This window comes from Chelmon rostratus, chromosome 7, assembly GCF_017976325.1.
Source record: "Chelmon rostratus isolate fCheRos1 chromosome 7, fCheRos1.pri, whole genome shotgun sequence".
In the NCBI taxonomy this organism is placed as follows: domain Eukaryota; kingdom Metazoa; phylum Chordata; class Actinopteri; order Chaetodontiformes; family Chaetodontidae; genus Chelmon; species Chelmon rostratus.
Window position 1 is genome coordinate 18,963,235 of NC_055664.1, and position 20,242 is coordinate 18,983,476.

At 39.3% G+C, this 20,242-nt stretch overlaps 2 protein-coding genes and 1 pseudogene across 2 annotated transcripts; all 3 read left to right on the plus strand.

The window, feature by feature from the left end:
* Nucleotides 1-1,011: 1,011 nt before the first annotated feature.
* Nucleotides 1,012-4,403, plus strand: LOC121609235 (extracellular calcium-sensing receptor-like). Its single transcript, XM_041940816.1, has 6 exons — nt 1,012-1,058; nt 1,304-1,574; nt 1,695-2,498; nt 2,675-2,905; nt 3,200-3,323; nt 3,490-4,403. Exons 1-6 carry the CDS (start codon nt 1,012-1,014, stop codon nt 4,401-4,403), a joined length of 2,391 nt encoding a protein of 796 aa, XP_041796750.1.
* Nucleotides 4,404-6,117: 1,714 nt separating this feature from the next.
* Nucleotides 6,118-10,860, plus strand: LOC121609236 (annotated as a pseudogene).
* A 1,597-nt stretch (nt 10,861-12,457) lies between these two features.
* LOC121609237 (extracellular calcium-sensing receptor-like) lies at nt 12,458-15,678 on the plus strand. Its single transcript, XM_041940817.1, has 6 exons — nt 12,458-12,546; nt 12,676-12,958; nt 13,073-13,645; nt 13,998-14,120; nt 14,359-14,482; nt 14,771-15,678. Exons 1-6 carry the CDS (start codon nt 12,458-12,460, stop codon nt 15,676-15,678), a joined length of 2,100 nt encoding a protein of 699 aa, XP_041796751.1.
* The last annotated feature ends 4,564 nt before the right edge of the window (nt 15,679-20,242 follow it).

Consider the following 20,242-nt stretch of genomic DNA (forward strand, 5'->3'; position numbering starts at 1 on the left):
CATGACATAAATTAACATTTTATGTTCAATGTTCAATGTTAATAAAAATTACTTTTCCAGTTTATGGTTTGTTTCACAATTGCATAGACATGGCGGTGATAGTTGGAGGCAACTAAAATCGCAGCCTGCCGATTTCACACACTGTACAAGTAAATCAATAAATATAATTACAAGAAGCATAAAATAAGTTTTGGGTTGATTCAAGTCAGTGGGTTCAGAAATACACACACTAGACAAGAATGTTCATCATAAGTAGTTAGTTATTGATTAAACCATCCCAAAAAGGCTGTGACTTTCACAAAAAAACTGCGTGCTAATGTTTTATAACATGGTCATGCACACACACACACACGCACACACACACAAACACACACAGGCACCTACGGCAGACGTCACAGTCAGGGCTATACCCATGAGTTATGCATGAGTGACACTGAAATGAAACTGAATGTGTCATTTTTACCTCAGTTTAGATATGAATGAAGCATGAATTAATTATTTTTATTAAGAACTTCAACAAAAAATATCTTCTGTATTGTTGGATTATTTATTTGATCATTTGATACCAGAGTGCAGAATAAGGTAGCCAGGTCTCAACAACATCATGACATACTAGTTATATCATGGTCAAAAATGTATTCTCAACAAAATACTGTGCAGTACATCATGTATCCACAACAAATTAAATATATTTTACTGTCTAAAAATACTGTTATATACTGAAGATTGATTCTGACAAAAAGAAGGGTAAATCAGGCCTTCTGTCTTCTACATGTCAGTCAGCTGCATCAGTTTCTTAAACGTGCAGTGATGTGTGAAAAATGAAATGATCTTTAGAGATTTGTGAGTGTGCTCACATTGGCTGGTTATGTCTCTCTCATGGTAGAAAATGCTATAAAGGTCAGTTCCCTGGTCAGACCTGCTTCAGTGAAGGGGAGGGTGGTTCGTGATGGGTTGGATAACTATCATCTTATTCACTCTGCTGGCACGGACAGAATCAGAGAATGAAACATGCAGAATGGTCGGGCAGACCGGATTCATGGAATTTTCAAAAGAAGGTGATCTTATTATTGGAGGGGTTTTCTCTATAAGCAGTACACGCACATTGATTGACAATGGCTACCAGGCACTTCCATATACATACTGCAACAAGTAAGTAACTGTGCTTAAAATATATAAAACATGTATGCAATGTTAAAGGAAAATAGCAAGTTTTGTGTGCCGACTTGATGTATTGCAAAATGATCAGCTGAAATAACATGTTTGTCAGTCATGTGTCAACACTTAACCACTGTGTCTGCAGATGGAACGACAGGGAATTGAAGTTTGCCCGGACAGTGATTTTTACCGTGGAGGAGATCAACAAAGATACCAAGCTCCTTCCTAACGTGCGTCTGGGTTATAGGCTGTTTAACGGCTGTGGGAGCGAAAACCTGATACGAGCAGCCATAGATGCAGTAAATGGAGAGAATTCAAAGGGCTGCAGTGGTCAGATCCAGGCTCTCTTAGGCCATTCATCTTCTGGAGTGAGTAAAATCATAAACATCATACTAAGCCCACTATCCATTCCACAGGTGAGAATAAATGGTGATAGACTGAAGTGTCAAATTTGAATTCTTCTATTTGTTTATGCATATTTCCATTTTTTACGTGTTTTTTACATGGTATTAAACATGTTCTTTGTTTCTTTGAAGGTTAGTCATCTTTCAACCTGTGCTTGTTTGAGTGACAAAAGACTCTACCCTACATTCTTCAGAACTGTGCCAAGTGATCAATTTCAAATCATCGGTCTGGTGCAGCTCATGAAATACTTTGACTGGCGCTGGGTTGGGATCATTTATTCTTCAGTCTTGTACTCAGAGAAAGGCACAGCTGAATTCACTAAGGAAGCAAAGAAAGTGGGCATATGTGTTGAATACAGATTACCTTACTCTAAGACGAACAAAATCAAGCTGAATACTATTGTACAGACACTAAGGGAATCCTCGTCAAAGGTGGTCCTGTTGTTTATGTCCTTGTCTTACACCAAATCGTTCCTGTCAGAAATGGAGAATTATAACATAACTGGGAAGCAGTGGCTTGGCAGTGAGTCTTGGATCACACAAGCAGACCTGTCTTCTATTGAGAGACAAAACATTTTACAGGGGGCAATGGGCTTTGCTCTCCCTCAGGCATCCATACCAGGTCTTGGTGAATTCTTACTGAGCCTGAAACCTTCTGATGAACCACAGAGCGCTGTAATTGCAGCTATCTGGGAGAAATTCTTCGACTGCAGCTTCTCTCCATCAAATACCTCTGCTATGTGCACGGGCACAGAGGATCTCAGGACAGTCTCCAGTGACTACACAGACGTGACACACTTCAGGGCTGAGAACAATGTGTACAAAGCTGTGTACTTGGTTGCATATGCACTTCACACACTATTGCAATGCAAAAATGGCTCGAATCCAACCACGGGAAAGCCCTGTGTGAACAAGAGCCAAGTTCGTCCTAAACTAGTAAGTTCTGATAGATTTATTCAGGCATAGTATGTAGTAATTAATGTTTTCATTATTGTGGTCAATGCAAAAATTTAAAATGTTGGGTATTCATTTAGAACACTAAATGTCTTGATGGGTTCTGTTTTGCTTGTAAGGTGAATGTATACTTAAATGTGTTGATTGGCTCTCTGTAGGTGTTGGAACATATTAAGTATGTGAACTTCACAACACAGAATGGGGCCAAGGTTTTCTTTGATGAAAATGGAGACTCAGTTGCCCAGTATGATTTAGTGAACTGGCAGATGAAAGAAGATGGCTCTGTTGAGATTGTCAGTATTGGTCAATATGATACCTCTTTTCCAGATGGGAAAAAATTCAAACTCAAAGACAACATCAAAATAGTTTGGGGAGGAAACAGCAATGAGGTAAAGTGAACTGAAAGTTGCATGTGTAAGCCATGTTTGGGGAGACTGCAGGTGATATGTCTAAAGAGTTAGTCCATGTTAGCTGACTGCACAGGTGTCAGTCATCACACATATGGAATATGTAGGGTGGAGACGTAGTCTGGACATGATACAGAAATTTCTGTGTAAATTTTTATTTTTTTTTTGAAGGACAGTCTTTACTTCATAGTCACATTTTAAACTTTGCAATGTCAGTTACATACAAAACATTTTGTTGTATTTTTGAGGTTCAACATGTGTGTTTTGCCTTATCAGGTGATAAGGTCTGTCTGCAGAGAACCGTGCCCACCAGGGACCCGTAAAGCAATAAACAAGTTTAAGCCTGTGTGCTGTTTCGACTGCTTTGAGTGTCCTGAGGGAACAATAAGCAATCAGACAAGTGAGTAAGGATTTCAAGTTTATTCACGTTTATTCATGTTTGTTCTCATATTTATTCTAAGGATGTATAAGAAGATAGATCAAATGTAATAATATTTTAGAAGAATATTTTCTATATTTAAGTGTGTGTAATTATATTTCTATATGATTTCGTTTTTTTTTTACAGATTCTCCAGATTGTTTGAGCTGCCCACCTGAATTTTGGCCAAATGAAAAGAAAGATCAGTGTCTTCCAAAACCATCTGAATACCTTTCCTACGAAGAGATCATGGGAGCAGTTTTAACAGGATTTGGCTGTGTTGGCGTATTTTTGTCTCTTCTGACATCAATCATTTTTTTGACTCATAAAGAGACTCCAATCGTAAAAGCCAACAACTCTGAGCTGAGCTTCCTGCTACTATTCTCCTTAAAACTGTGTTTCCTGTGCTCTCTGACCTTCATCGGCCGGCCCTCCGAGTGGTCCTGCATGCTGCGACACACAGCGTTTGGCATCACCTTTGTCCTCTGCATCTCTTGTGTTCTTGGGAAAACTATTGTTGTTTTAATGGCCTTCAGAGCCACACTTCCAGGCAGAAATGTCATGAAATGGTTTGGTCCTATACAGCAGAGGCTCAGTGTTCTGACTTTCACCCTCATTCAGGTTGTGATTTGTGTACTTTGGCTGACAATCAACCCTCCATTCCCAGAGATGAATATGAAGTACTATAAAGAAAAGATAATCTTGGAGTGTGCCCTGGGTTCAGCTGTTGGATTCTGGGCTGTGCTGAGTTATATCGGACTTCTTGCTGTCTTGTGTTTTATACTTGCTTTTCTTGCCAGAAAGCTGCCAGATAGCTTTAATGAAGCCAAGCTGATCACCTTCAGCATGCTGATATTCTGCGCAGTATGGATCGCATTTATCCCAGCATATGTCAGCTCACCTGGGAAGTTCACTGTAGCTGTGGAAATATTTGCCATCCTGGCCTCCAGTTTTGGTTTGCTGGCATGCATTTTTTTCCCGAAGTGTTATATTATTATATTCAGGCCTGAACAAAACTCCAAAAAACATTTGATGGGTAAAATACCACCAAGAACTCTCTGATCTATATTTAAATCCAAGATTTTATTCCTCACTGTGACAACAAATAAACCCATTTTATTGTATAGTCTGAGAGATAAAGTAGAAAAACATGGCATTGATGTAATTCATGACCTTTTATTTGTTGTAATGTGTTGAATAAATGACACTGACTCTGACTCAGTCTTTGTCCTATTTTATTAGATCATTTGACAGTTACATTTAGTTTATAACTACATTATATTAATGTTGTTCAAAATTGTGATTGAGAAACTTTCTTGTTCAGCCAATCAGTGCCCCTGTATAAAAGATGTGCCAGAGGTGCAAGGACATAACATTTCTACAGGGAACCACTCGTGAAATCTAACTGTGCTACGTATCAGCCTTGCGTTACCCTGGAGGTCCACAATTGTCAAAGACAACATTTTTGCTGTGCAGTTTTCTTGATATTTAATGTATTTAATGTAGTAATATACATTTACAACAGCATGAAGACACTGAGCCATGGTGTTGTTCAATGTGTTTAGTGACAATAGCTCTCGATGGCATAATGTACTCTGAATCAAGGTACAGAAGTACCCCTTTATATCCTTTGCACTCTACCACACTGATATGGGTCTAAATCATTTGGCACACCAAATAGGTGATGGCCTGTAAACCGACATAGAAAACCAGTCAAAAATACTCTTGGTGACACTGATTGACATCGATACTTCCTTCTATTACACAACCCCCTTTGCTGCTGTACCACTGCAAATTTCCCTGCTGTGGGATTCATAAAAAATTGTCATATTTTATCTCATCTTAATGTAACAACCCAACATATTCTCACTCCCAACTCCTCAAATATGTTTGCTTGGTCAGGACCCTTTGGAGTCACAATTCAAGGCACTTGATACCTCTTCAGCATAATTTTTCAACATGAAGCTTCGCATATACCATACACATCTTGTTAGCAACTTCCAGTTACACTGAGTGAGAACAATTATAAACACTACTGTAGCCTCCAAAACGACTATAAAGTTGAATCAGCACCTCTCTCCAGAATGGAACATTACAACCCTCATGAAGGTGGAATTAATCACATTCAAATGCATTAGTTTTTTAACTAGGTGCGCCAAATAAATTGGAATGTGAACTATCTTTTGCAAAATTACGTTATGTGTATTTCCATTCATCAGACTTTCTAACTCTTGATCATTGCCTTTTGCATCATTAAATATTCATCATTCAGTCCGTATTTACCCTCTAAGCCCCTTTAAGGCCCCTTTAAGGAGGATTTAATTTACTGTTTTGAATAAACAGAGTCAGATTTTGTATGACTAACATGTTGTGAAGTTTTTGTTCAAGATCATTGGATGGAATACACAGGGAGGGAGGAACATGGAGCAGGACAGGGCTATAGGCGCCATGCTGATGAGCAGAAAAAAAGGTGTTCAATTGTACACAGCTCCCTCATCATTACAGGTGGGACTGACTCAATCAAAAGTGTCAGCTTTTCATACCAAGTTGTTACATTAAAAGATATTTACTTGGCTGACGTTTATATTCAAAGTGAGTTACAATAAGTACATTCCACCATGTGGAATCAACCCGAAAACTGCAAAAATCATGCAAGTGCACGAACAGCTGAACTCCTTTAAGAACTCCTTTGACCCGACTCCTTGTTGATGTTGAGCTTCAGGTGCTGTGTAAACATCCACCGTGAGAGGTCAGCCAAGCACTTAGATGATCGATCATGCTCCCACCTGGGTTTCAGACAAGGTAAAAGACATAATTAGTTGAATGTCCTCTGCATAGCTATGGAAGGAAAGACCACAGCTATGCAGATTGAATAACACAGCCAAGTGACTTGGTGGAAAGAGAAAAGAACCCAAAACAGAACCCCAAGGGACCCCACAAAGTTCAGACACAGATTCTCTCCAAGTTACCCTTTCAGTGCAGTTCTCGATGTGGGACGTGTGCAAACGACTAGGAAAGTTGTAGAATCTTCAAAAATCATTCCATCGGTAAACAGGTTGATTGGTAACAGGTGATAGCATCATGATCGCGTATGAAAGGGGCATCCTCAAAGGGATAATCGTTCACAAGCAAGGATGGGGTGAAGTTCACCACTTTGTGAAGCACATGATTGTATAAATGATATTACTACATGGGCTCGGGTACACTATATAGAACCATTAATGGTAAATTCGGGTCATTTGCAAAGGACTGCATTCAGGTTGTTTTTTTTTTTTGGGGGGGGGGGGTGTTTTACACAGGGACCTGTGTTCTAAAAAAAACACCAACTCAACCTTCCTGATGGAAAGGATTACAGCTCTGTCCTGCTTCTTCTTCTGAAACATTTGGGTGCTGTCTTCAATCAATTTACTTTATGCATTTCTCCACCAGAACAAACTTCTTGACCCACATCAGTCTAGATTCAAGGCAGGCCACTCTGCTGAGACTGCCCTCCTTGCCATCACAGAAGGACTCACTGCAGCTAAAGCATTCAGTGTCTTTTCCATTGTCATTCTGATAGACCTTTCAGCTGCGTTTGACACAATGAACCACCGGATCCCCCTCTCCACCTTCCAAGAACCGGGAGTCTCAGGTTCTGCACTCTGCCTTTTCACACCCTAGCTCAAGGACAACTCCTAGTGGGTAACTTGGGGATAAATCTGTTTCTGAACCCTGTGGCTTCACTAATCACTGTCCATCACTGTGCAAATTTACTTCTTGGCAGGCTCAGCCGACCTGCCCTCCTCTTTGCTCTTTGCAACAAGTCACTAAGTGGGAGCATGAATCTCTACATGCCTGGCAGTCATCTCTCAGTGGATGTCTGAGGACCACCTGAAGCAGTTAAATAAATATAATGTTGTGCATCTTAATGTATCAGATTCCATTTTTTTTTTTTTTTTCGAATTCAACACTTGATTCTCAGAGAAAAGGTAAATCAGGCTTTGTCTTGGACACCACCAGGATCAGTTCCTTAGAAGTGCAGTTAAGTGTGGAAGAACCAAATTATCTTTCGTACCGATGATGTCTTATGGTACAAAAAGTTATAAAGGTCCCCTCCCAGGTCAGAATTGCTTCAGTGAAGGGGAGGGCTCATGATGGGTTGGATTGCCTTTATCTTAATCACTCTTCTGGCAAGGACAAAATCAGAGAACCAAACATGCAAAATAATCGGGCAAACAGGGTTCATGGAATTTTCAAAAGAAGGTGATCTCATTATCGGAGGAGTTTTCTCTATGAGTAGAACACAAACATTGATAGACAATGGCTACCAGGCACTTCCATATACATACTGCAAAAAGTAAGTGTGCTTAATATATGTAAAACATGTATGTAATGTCAGAATTAAATAGCAAGTTTAATGTGCCAATCTGATGTAATGCAAAATGATCAGCTGTAATAACATGTTTATCAGTTTATCAATGTGTCAACACTTAACCACTGTGTCTGCAGATGGAACGACAGGGAATTGAAGTTTGCCCGGACAGTGATTTTTACCGTGGAGGAGATCAATAGAGATACTAAGCTCCTTCCCAACGCGAGTCTGGGCTATAGGCTATAGCAGCCATCGAAGCTGTAAGTGGAGAGGATTCAAAGGGCTGCAGTGGTCAGGTCCAGGCTCTCTTAGGCCATTCATCTTCTGGAGTGAGTAAGGACATAAACATCATATTAAGCCCATTATCCATTCCACAGGTGAGAAAAAAAAGATTGGGAAAGAACTGCAAATTGTCCAATTTCATTGTCCTGTTCATTTATGCATATTTCCATATTTACAAATATATCTATGTATTGTATTTAAGGTTTGTTTGTTTGTTTTTTTCATTGAAGGTTAGCCATTTTTCAACCTGTGCTTGTTTGAGTGACAAAAGACTCTACCCTACATTCTTCAGAACTGTGCCAAGTGATCAATTTCAAATCATCGGTCTGGTGCAGCTCATGAAATACTTTGACTGGCGCTGGGTTGGGATCATTTATTCTGAAGAACTGTACTCAGAGACAGGCACAGCTGAATTCACTAAGGAAGCAAAGAAAGTGGGCATATGTGTTGAATACAGATTACCTTACTCTGACACATCTCATGTCCTCTCAAAGTTAAATACTATTGCACAGACACTAAGGGAATCCTCGTCAAAGGTGGTCCTGTTGTTTATGTCCTTGTCTTTTACCAAATCGTTCCTGTCAGAAATGGAGAATTATAACATAACTGGGAAGCAGTGGCTTGGCAGTGAGTCTTGGATCACACAAGCAGACCTGTCTTCTATTGAGAGACAAAACATTTTACAGGGGGCAATGGGCTTTGCTCTCCCTCAGGCATCCATACCAGGTCTCGGTGAATTCTTACTAAGCCTGAAACCTTCTGATGAACCACAGAGCGCTGTAATTGCAGCTATCTGGGAGAAATTCTTCGACTGCAGCTTCTCTCCATCAAATACCTCTGCTATGTGCACGGGCACAGAGGATCTCAGGACAGTCTCCAGTGACTACACAGACGTGACACATTTCAGGGCTGAGAACAATGTGTACAAAGCTGTGTACTTGGTTGCATATGCACTTCACACACTATTGCAATGCAAAAATGGCTCGAATCCAACCACGGGAAAGCCCTGTGTGAACAAGAGCCAAGTTCGTCCTAAACTAGTAAGTTCTGATAGATTTATTCAGGCATAGTATGTAGTAATTAATGTTTTCATTATTGTGGTCAATGCAAAAATTTAAAATGTTGGGTATTCATTTAGAACACTAAATGTCTTGATGGGTTCTGTTTTGCTTGTAAGGTGAATGTATACTTAAATGTGTTGATTGGCTCTCTGTAGGTGTTGGAACATATTAAGTATGTGAACTTCACAACACAGAATGGGGCCAAGGTTTTCTTTGATGAAAATGGAGACTCAGTTGCCCAGTATGATTTAGTGAACTGGCAGATGAAAGAAGATGGCTCTGTTGAGATTGTCAGTATTGGTCAATATGATACCTCTTTTCCAGATGGGAAAAAATTCAAACTCAAAGACAACATCAAAATAGTTTGGGGAGGAAGCAGCGATGAGGTAAATTGAATGAAAAGTTGCATGTGTAATCCATGTCTGGGGAGACTTTCTCTGCACCCTACATATACCTACGGGCCGCCACGTGAGCTGACCACGCAGGTGTCAGTCCTCACACAGATGAAATATGTAGGGTGGAGAGGTGGTCTGGACATGATACAGAATGAAATTTCTGTGTAAATTTGTTTTTTTTCTTTGAATGTTGTTGTATTTTTGTATACATGTGTGTTTTGCCTTATCAGGCGATAAGGTCTGTCTGCAGAGAACCGTGCCCACCAGGGACCCGTAAAGCAATGAACAAGTTTAAGCCTGTGTGCTGTTTCGACTGCTTTGAGTGTCCTGAGGGAACAATAAGTAATCAGACAAGTGAGTAAGGATTTCAAGTTTATTCACATTTATTCATGTCATGTTTGTTTTCTTGTTTAAGGATTAATAAGAAGATAGATAAAATATAATAATATTTTGAAGAATATCTTCTATATTTACGTGGAACATTTGTATTTCTGTTTGATTTCACTTACTTTACAGATTCTCCAGATTGTTTGAGCTGCTCACCTGAATTTTGGCCAAATGAAAAGAAAGAGCAATGTCTTCCAAAACCTGTTGAATACCTTTCCTACAAAGAGATCATGGGAGCAGTTTTAACAGGATTTGGCTGTGTAGGCGTTTTTCTATCTTTTCTGACATCAATAATTTTTTTGACTCATAAAGAGACTCCAATCGTAAAAGCCAACAACTCTGAGCTGAGCTTCCTGCTACTATTCTCCTTAAAACTGTGTTTCCTGTGCTCTCTGACCTTCATCGGCCGGCCCTCCGAGTGGTCCTGCATGCTGCGACACACAGCGTTTGGCATCACCTTTGTCCTCTGCATCTCTTGTGTTCTTGGGAAAACTATTGTTGTTTTAATGGCCTTCAGAGCCACACTTCCAGGCAGAAATGTCATGAAATGGTTTGGTCCTATACAGCAGAGGCTCAGTGTTCTGACTCTTACCCTCATTCAGGTTGTGATCTGCATACTTTGGCTGACAATCAACCCTCCATTCCCAAAGATGAATATGAAGTACTATAAAGAAAAGATAATCTTGGAGTGTGCCCTGGGTTCAGCTGTTGGATTCTGGGCTGTGCTGAGTTATATCGGACTTCTTGCTGTCTTGTGTTTTATACTTGCTTTTCTTGCCAGAAAGCTGCCAGACAGCTTTAATGAAGCCAAACTGATCACCTTCAGCATGCTGATATTCTGCGCAGTCTGGATCGCATTTATCCCAGCGTACGTCAGCTCTCCTGGGAAGTTCACTGTAGCTGTGGAAATATTTGCCATCCTGGCCTCCAGTTTTGGTTTGCTGGCATGCATTTTTTTCCCGAAGTGTTATATTATTATATTCAGGCCTGAACGAAACTCCAAAAAACATTTGATAGGGAAGTTGCCAGCAAGAGCTCTTTAATCTTTAGTTCTGAAGTCTCCTCCGAAACCATTGACCTTAATGTGACAACAAATAAACCAATTTTATCGCATGGTCGAAGAGATAAATTAGAAGTAATCAATGTTGGTGGATTTCACAACCTTTTATTTGTTGCGATGGGTTAATTTAACACACTGTCTCAGTTTTTGTCCCATTCTTCTTTGATGATTTGATAAACATTACCGAAATGTTTCCCCTCACAATTTTTTTATGGGGTGGCGTCAGACAGACTTTTTAAAAAGCATAAAAGTGAGTAATATAGACAGCACAAAACATTTTCCCTCCATCAACAACTGCCATCAAAGTATCCACTGGCAAGGCAGTTGTTAATCAACTTTATTGTGCAGCCAATCAGTGATCCTGTGCAGAAGATATGCAAAAGGATGCAAACATAAGAATCAAGGATCGCACAAGCACATAATGTAACAGGATACCACACTTGAAATCTAAGTAAACTGAGTTTTGCTTGGAAAACACAATGGGATCACAGCATGGTATCTAGGTTCCACTATAATGAGGCCATTTACGATATTTATTGTTTTAATTAAGGTGTATCATCTCTATATGTACTCAATTTATTGACTTGGTTATAAATTAAACACTGAAGTAGCGTATCCTCTTACTTCACTGGCTACACAAAGTGGAAGTCATCTGCTATCAGTTTTCCTGGCCCCATCTCTACACAAGACAATCAGGGCTTTCCCTTTCACAGTGGACGCTTGTTGGCTATTGTCCACTGTATAGATGAAATAGGAGGTCCTACTTGGTCCTCAGGGAAGAAACGTGTTTTTTGAGGGCACAGTAATCTCGACCTTTGACCATCAAAATCTATCAATCCATCCTTCACTCAGGCTGACGTTGGTGCTGATTTTGAAGAAATTACGTGAAGGTGTTCCTAACACATTCACAAGAATTGGACATTTGTATAGACGCACATATTTATGGACATACAGACGGATGTACAGACAACCCCAAAAACATAATGCTCTTCCCACAGCTGTTAACAGCATCTGACCTGACTGGATTTATCAATATCTCTACTTTGGCCAGTCTGCAAAACAATGCATAAGATTTCTGATGATAATCACTTACTTAATGAATGTTATGCTTCATTTTATCAGAAGAATCATTTCAGCAGCAGTTACAGCATCACAGAAACACACAGACAGTGTTTATTATGAAGCATTGTGTTATTACCAACCAAAATCTATTAAGTGGTGTAGTCCAAATTAACACAATCAAAGAACAACAAAGTCCGTAGAATCTCAGGTTTGAAAATTGTTTACAGCAAAGTTTGTTTATGCAGTCAAGCGCATTGCCAAACCCATCCCTTACAAACCCATCTTAGATTGCTCTGCCCTGTGGGAAATTAATTAACCTTTTATGAAGAGAGCACATCTATCTGCATCTGATGCAGTTGTTATAAGAGATGATCTCTTTTCTACAATGCCTAGCAAACATACATGAGCTGCACAGAGCTATTATGTTATCTCTGTTTGTTCTATTCCTAAACACAGTTTCTGGCTGTGAGCTATTTGGTAGGTTTAATATGCCAAGTTTGTTCAAGCAGGGAGACATAATGATTGGGGGGATTTTCCCCGTTTTCAACAAGGACATAAGTAGCACTTCTACTTTCGAGAGCGAACCATTTGGAGTGAAGTGTGCACGGTAATATATCTGACTTTTCCATACTTCATACTTGTCACTCTTCATCTTATACATTTTTCGATTGCATGTACATGTACAGCAGCAGCTTTTTAATCTTGCAACCTATTTCGATCACCAAAACCTTTTTAGATTTGACCTGCGAGCTTTTCGGTGGACCCAAGTGATGATATTTGCAATTGAAGAAATCAACAAAGATTCTGCTCTACTACCAAATATATCTCTTGGCTATAGGATTGTCGACTCTTGCTCTTCTCCTACAAATACACTGCGTGCTGCACTTACACTGGCTAGTAGACCAGAGGAGATAGAATTGACTGCACCTTGTCCTCCAGCTATATCTGCAGTCATAGCAGAGGCAGGATCATCTCAGTCTTTAGCTGTGGCCGGAGCTCTTGGACCATTTCAAGTGCCAGTAGTAAGAGATTAAATGAGATGTTTTATTGCATTGCTGTTCTGTGATATTTGATTCTTTTGTGGTGCTTGTTTTGAGACTTTTTCCAGGTTTGTTTTGGTGTTCTTTTTCTAGGTAAGTTACTTCTCAACATGTGCCTGCCTGAGTGACAGAGCTAAATATCCGACGTTTTTTCGAACAATCCCCAGCGACTACTTCCAGGCAAAAGCTTTGGCAGCATTGGTCAAACGTTTTGGCTGGCAGTGGATTGGGGCCATACAGTCAGACAATGACTATGGGCGGAATGGGATCCTGGCTTTTACTGAAGAGGTCAGAAAGCTCGGGGTTTGTATTGCATTTGTCGGGACAATTCTACGTACGTACACTATGGATAAAATTCTTGAGGTTGTGGAAATGATCAAGCAGTCAACTGCCAAAGTCATCCTTGCTTTTGTTCCAGAGGGTGACTTTTACCCTTTGATGAAAGAGGTTGTGAGACAGAACATTACAGGAATTCAGTGGATTGGCAGTGAGGCCTGGATAACTGCAAATCAACCTTCCACACCTGAAATCTACCAAGCTTTTGGTGGAGCCCTAGGATTTGTGGTGCAAAAGATGGCTATTCCGAACCTTAAACCATTTCTTACAGGTATTAATCCTTATTCTGATCTAAGTGCAGCATTTGTGAGGGACTTCTGGAAAATTATGGTGGGATGTAGACCTGTTTCACCTGGACACACCAGTACCGAGGCAACAATTGTAATATGCAAAGGCAATGAGACACTTATGAATTCCCAGGATGTGTTCTTCAATGTCACACAGCTCAGAGTGTCCTATAATGTGTATAAAGCAGTTTATGCCGTTGCACATGCGCTCCATCAGCTGGTTTTCTGCCATCCAGTTGGAGAAAAAACAGTGAGGCCATGTTTGAATATATCAGAAATTCATCCCAAACAGGTGAGAAACAGTACAAGTAAAATCTGCAATGTGTCCAAAGGTCTGCAAACAAACAATGAATGTCTTACTAATATAAACACCATCTACCTATCCCTTTTCTCAGGTCACTGATCATCTACAAAGGGTCAATTTTAGGAATCTATTTGGGGATAATATCTTTTTTGATGTCAATGGTGACCCTCCTGCTTCTTATGATGTTATTAACTGGCAGCTGATAGATGGGCAAGTGCAACATGTCACACTTGGTCATTTTGCTTCTGCTGCTAATGGTGATTATAAGCTCAGCATCCAGGAGAAAGAAATTGTGTGGAGGACAGGGAAAATGGTAATCATGAAGACATTTTTCTCATACAGTAAGCTTGGAGAGTTTGAACCATGTTTTCTTTTTAAACATAATGTCAACTTAATGTAGCTGTGCTATTGTTATATTTTAAAATGTTTAAATGTTGTTTTTTTTTTCTCAGGTTCCGACATCGGTGTGTGCTAATGTTTGTCCAGTAGGAACCAGGAAAGCTCAAATAAAGGGAAAACCACCCTGCTGTTTTGACTGTATCACATGTGCTGATGGAACGATAGCCAACTTGACAGGTATCAAAAGCGTGTGTTCCATACTAAACAAACATTGACATATCAATATCAGAGCAATATGGTGATAATATCAATGTCATGTACTTAGTCTTTGCATGTATTTCATGTCTAAAATATTATTGTCAGTATTGCTTCCCAGTTTTCATGCTTTAAATTTCATTGTATTTTTTCCTCTTCTTTTCATTTTCTCAAAATGTCCATTCTAGTACATGTGATTTATGTAGTCAAATATCAAATATTTGCTGAAGGGGCAGACACTGAACTGATTCATTATGTTTATAGGTGCAGCTGACTGCACCCCCTGTCCACAGGAATACTGGTCTAATGACAGAAAAGATGAGTGTGTTCCTAGAACAATTGAATTCCTAACATATCACGAGCCGATGGGAATAGCTATCACAGTTGTATCCCTGCTGGGGGCCTCCCTGGCGCTGGCCACAATGATGATCTTTATCCGCTACAGAGAAACTCCCGTGATAAAAGCCAGCAACTCAGAGCTGAGCTGTTTCCTCTTGTTTTCTCTGTTTTTGTGTTTTCTCTGTCCCCTCACGTTCATCGGCAGACCCACAGTCTGGACGTGCATGCTGCGCCACACAGCTTTTGGTGTGACATTTGCACTTTGCATTTCCTGTGTCTTGGGAAAAACTATTGTTGTTGTTACAGCTTTCAAAGCCACAGTTCCTGGCAACAAAGTTGCAGGAAATTTTGGTCCTGCACAGCAAAGGATCATAGTTTGCTCCTGTACTTTGATTCAAATAGTGATTTGTGTGTTGTGGCTCAAGTTAAACCCACCATTCCCAGACATGGTTTTCAAATACAGCAATAAGAAGATCATTTTAGAATGTAACACAGGCTCTGAGGCTGCTTTCTATGCAGTTCTGGGGTACATAGGGATCCTCGCAATAATATGTTTGGTCCTGGCATTTCTAGCAAGAAAGTTGCCTGATAACTTCAATGAAGCTAAATTTATCACTTTCAGCATGCTGATATTTTGCGCTGTCTGGATCACCTTTATCCCAGCGTACGTCAGCTCTCCTGGGAAGTTCACTGTAGCTGTGGAAATATTTGCAATTTTATCTTCAGCATTTGGCTTATTAATTAGCATTTTTGCACCTAAATGCTACATAATATTGATCAAGCCAGAGACAAATACCAAGAAACATGTCATGGGGAAAACGGTGAACAAAAGCTTATGATCACTTAATTTTAAAAGATGATTTTACCTAACTTTTATGTAATGTACTACAGAAGCAGTCATACACAAGTATAGGTTTGGTAGCATTGGTATATATCTACAGGTGTGACATTTAATGAATAAATATTCTATTTAACATGACTTTAGAGATGGAAGAGATGAAAGATGTGTTGTACTGTGGCAGAAAAACATGGACGGAAATGATTTCTGTAATAGTATGAATTATCATTCCTTGTTTATAATTTCATATGTAAGTACATGTAAGTGCTGTGAAAAAGATTATTTTGACTATTTGCAGAAAAAAGTGTTTTAAGAATATGATTTGCTTATATTTGTGTCAGGAAGGGGGGAACTAGGGAAACTATGAGGGGAATCTCAGGGTTGAACCCAGGTGCAGACAAACAAAGGGGACATAGACTATGGTAAGACACTATGGGAAAACATTGACAAGGTACATGGCATGGTAACACAAACAAAGACAAGACCAGATAACACTTACATGAGACGTGGCATGGACATGATCACAGACAAGACACGGAAAACCACTCACGACTGGAAGGACATGAACACAGACAAACTAAGGAATGCACTAGAATCAAATTAATACGTTTATTGAGTCACAACGAAAATCTACAAGTAAGGAAACTATAATAAAACACACACTCTAGGGACAAGGGCTATACACACAACAAGGGAACACTGAGGGGGAAAAAAACTGAGTGATGGAAACACGCTAACTCAAAACACAATGGGGCATGGATGAGACAGGGGCAGCACAGATACTCTAACACAAAACGTGGCGGACTATAACAAAAGAAGACTACAAACTCAATTACATAAACTGTGGCAGAACTATAACAAGACAAGAATAGAAACTCAATTACATGAACTGGGGCAGGACTAATGACATGACTAGGAATAAACTATAAATAAAATAAAGAACAGAAAGCGCTCCCGAAGGAGGAAAACACAAAAGCTATGAAAGACCTTGAGAACTTAACTAACAAAACAACAGAAACAAAATCACTTCTTGAGAACTCGGAGGGAGACAACACTACTATTAAATAAAACAAAACCAAGGGACAATCTAACAAGGAACTGAAATTCGGCTATAGTTAGCGAAAACAAAACAAAGCTTGACTATGCAAATAATAAGAGGAAAACTCACAGAGAACACAGCGTGGACAAGAACAAAGACAAGAAACAAATTTACAGGGACTGAAACAAAGGACAAAGGCAAACCAAGGAGACATACACATGAAACACGACACGGACGTGAACAAAGTTAACACAGCACAGAAACACTTACGTGAAACCAGACTCGGACATGACAAAGAAACAACACAACAAACACTCACTATGGGACTATGGCAAGAATTATAACGATAACTTAGACTATGACTTTGACTATGGTTTCTCAGACAACGAACCGACAAGGACAAAGGGAAGACACGGACTTAAATACACTAGGGGCAAACACTAATGACGCACAGGTGGAAACGATCAGACAATCACACGGGAGAGAAAACACAGGAAATAAAGTAACAAAAGGACACATAACATGAACCTTCAAAATAAAACAGGAAGTAACGAAAACCAGGCAAAGACAAGACACAATGGGAAACTTAACAAAAATACCAACAAGACAGGGCAAGGGTAGAGAACTAAGACAATACAAAACTCTTACATAAAACGTGGCATGACTATAGACTAAGACAAGACTAGAAACTCAAGCACATAAAACATGGCATGACTAGAAGACATTAGGAATACACAGAGAAACGAACCTGAACAAAGACACTACAATGAACACTTACAAACTGAATGAGGCAAAATCAACAAGAGAACACTTAACAAAAACCGGCGTGCAAGGCACGGGTCATGACAATTTGGGGACATGCTTCAATTAATTAAAAGTATATATACGTCAAAGAACACATATGTAAAAATGATGAATAATTAATGCCTCTAAGAACCATAACTAAATACCTTTTTCAGACCAGTTTATTCAGTCCTACATACACGTCATTGTTTTGTCTAAAGTACATTTGGAGACTAAAACAAACAAACAAAATGTAATGTCTGAATCTGATGTTTGTGTTTAATTTCCAAATATAAATAAAAAAAACTTTAATATTTCAACATTTCTAAACAAATTTACAATTTTTTCAACATTCGTGTACATTAGCAATTTTAAATTCAAACAAAAAAAAAATACTGTATTACTAGCATTAGATTATTATTATTTTATTTTTTTGGTGCAAATTCCATTCACTATCAAAAAAAAATGTCTCCATCCCCAGACGTTTATTGCTGTCATTAACATTTACTGTAACTAATGCACTAAAAGTACAGATCAAATATAACCCTTGAACCATTAATAAATTCTGTTCCACTTTACTCAACATGCAATATAATAAAGTTTGCAGTATATTAATATATAGTACAGTACCGTATTATTTAAATGAAAAATTTAATTATAATGTGATTAGTTGTAATATTCTGTCAATAGCTGTATGACTTGGGAAAACTGCTTCCATGTGAGGAAAGCTAGCACTGGGGGCTACAGTATTTCACAAAGGTTTGCATTCTTGTATGCCAGCATGAATTTTTAATATTACAACACAAAGATATGTGATTAAAACTAGTGCAGTGTCTGTTCAAAACACCTGTCGATAATCAAATGATTGCTTGGCCTCCGGTCTGTCTCTCCCGTCTATCTCGTGAGTGGCATTACTCGAGGGGGTGGCTGACAGGTCGGGCCAGGCTCCCCCCAGGTTGAGCACAGGTGTGCTCAATCATACAATCAAGACCACATAGCTACACAGTATAGGAACCCTGGACAATCTACCGGTATTTGTTGAATCGTCTGCCTACTACTGTGGTAACGACAAAGACCTTCATGCCTAGTCTATCAGTTTGTCTTGTTTCATTTTGTGCTCAGTACCCTGACCTGTCCCAGTCCGCTCTCCCTGTGAGACCTATGTGGAAAACCGACCACTCAAACCCTCGTCTGTATCCTGTCTGTCTGTACTCCTCGTGGAGACCTTGGATCATCCTACTCCACCTTTGGACCTCGTCTGGACCTGTTCTGTCTGTTAGAGTCTGTTAAAACCCCTTGAACTCTGCATTGAGATTGCCTCCAGTGAGAAAAGGTGCTGACAATCAGGTGCTAACCTGATTGTCAGCACCTGAGGGTACCAGAAGCTCAAATCAAGAGCCAATAGCAACAGCAAAATAAGATGTTTTGCATTGGTAAAGAAGTTTTTGAATATTTGAATTTTTCATGGGCACAACCCACATACTCAGCTCATTCCACTGTTGCTTACAAATGTGGCACCATTTAAAAGGGAAATAAACTGGCTTTCCAACAGAAGATTTATTGCCAAGAAGCATGGTTACACCAAAGGAATAATCCACCAAACACAAATTTTCTTACTTTCTGTGCTTAGTTTAGATTGCCTTAATATAAATAAAGATTTTTTTTTTCAATATAAATATACCACATGGCCTTAGTTTGGACAGCACCTACACATACCATTAGGAAAACATACATAAAATCTGATTTTTTTATGTCATTGCTATCATATGCTGTAACATGCACTAGGGTCTGATTGTGTTTTCCCACTAATAAGGGGGGGATAGTCACCTGCAGGCATCTATTTGCAAGAAAATATCCAGGTGTAAATAAAAACCGTGTACTTCAGCATGTTCAAACTTCTACCGCTCAATGCCAGTCGTACTTACAGTGATTCGACTGCTGGGGATAATGCTTTAGATTGTTACGTTTCAAAACATAATTGAACCACTGTATTCCAAATGGTTCAAGGTAGTTTGGATATTCCTTCGATACATGTTTTATTCTGATTGAACAGGAATGGCAAGCAAAGCACATCCAATAAATTCTTGGTAAATGGCTATATTCATATAGCAATAATATCCAAGGCAGGGTCTCAGTTAAAAAAATTCTGTTGGCCCACAATCTTGGTCAACATCAACATTCCAGTCAAATATTATGTGTTTAGGTGACTAACGGGGACAATAATCTTTGAAATTGGTCCAGTATTGAATGGAAACTGGAACATTTCCAGGTCGAACTCTGGAATTATTTTCACTTGATGTTATGACAAATTTAAATGTGTCAACAGATTTTGACGATTTTGACAAAATGGCAAATGGTGCAGTCATTATTTGAAACACCTCAGTATAACACTTTACACAAACTACAGCTGATAAGGTCAAAATATCTCACCCCTCTGAACCTGTTTCTTCCAAAAACAGGACACGGTAACCCTCATGAAGGTAGGATTTATTGCATTCAACTGCATGAGCCTTAACTAGATGCACCTAATAAACTGGCAAATAAACTGGCATTTACAGAAATGACTTTCCTCATAGGACATTTTATTCCAGTATCATTGTCCAGATGTATCATTGATTCCAATCTGCATCCACCCACTCTAGTAAATCAGGCTTCTGATGCCCAATCCAATGTCACATGTTAATAAGATGCAAGAATGAGATGGTCATGCACTGTATATAACTTGCAGAATTTGTTGCTCTCT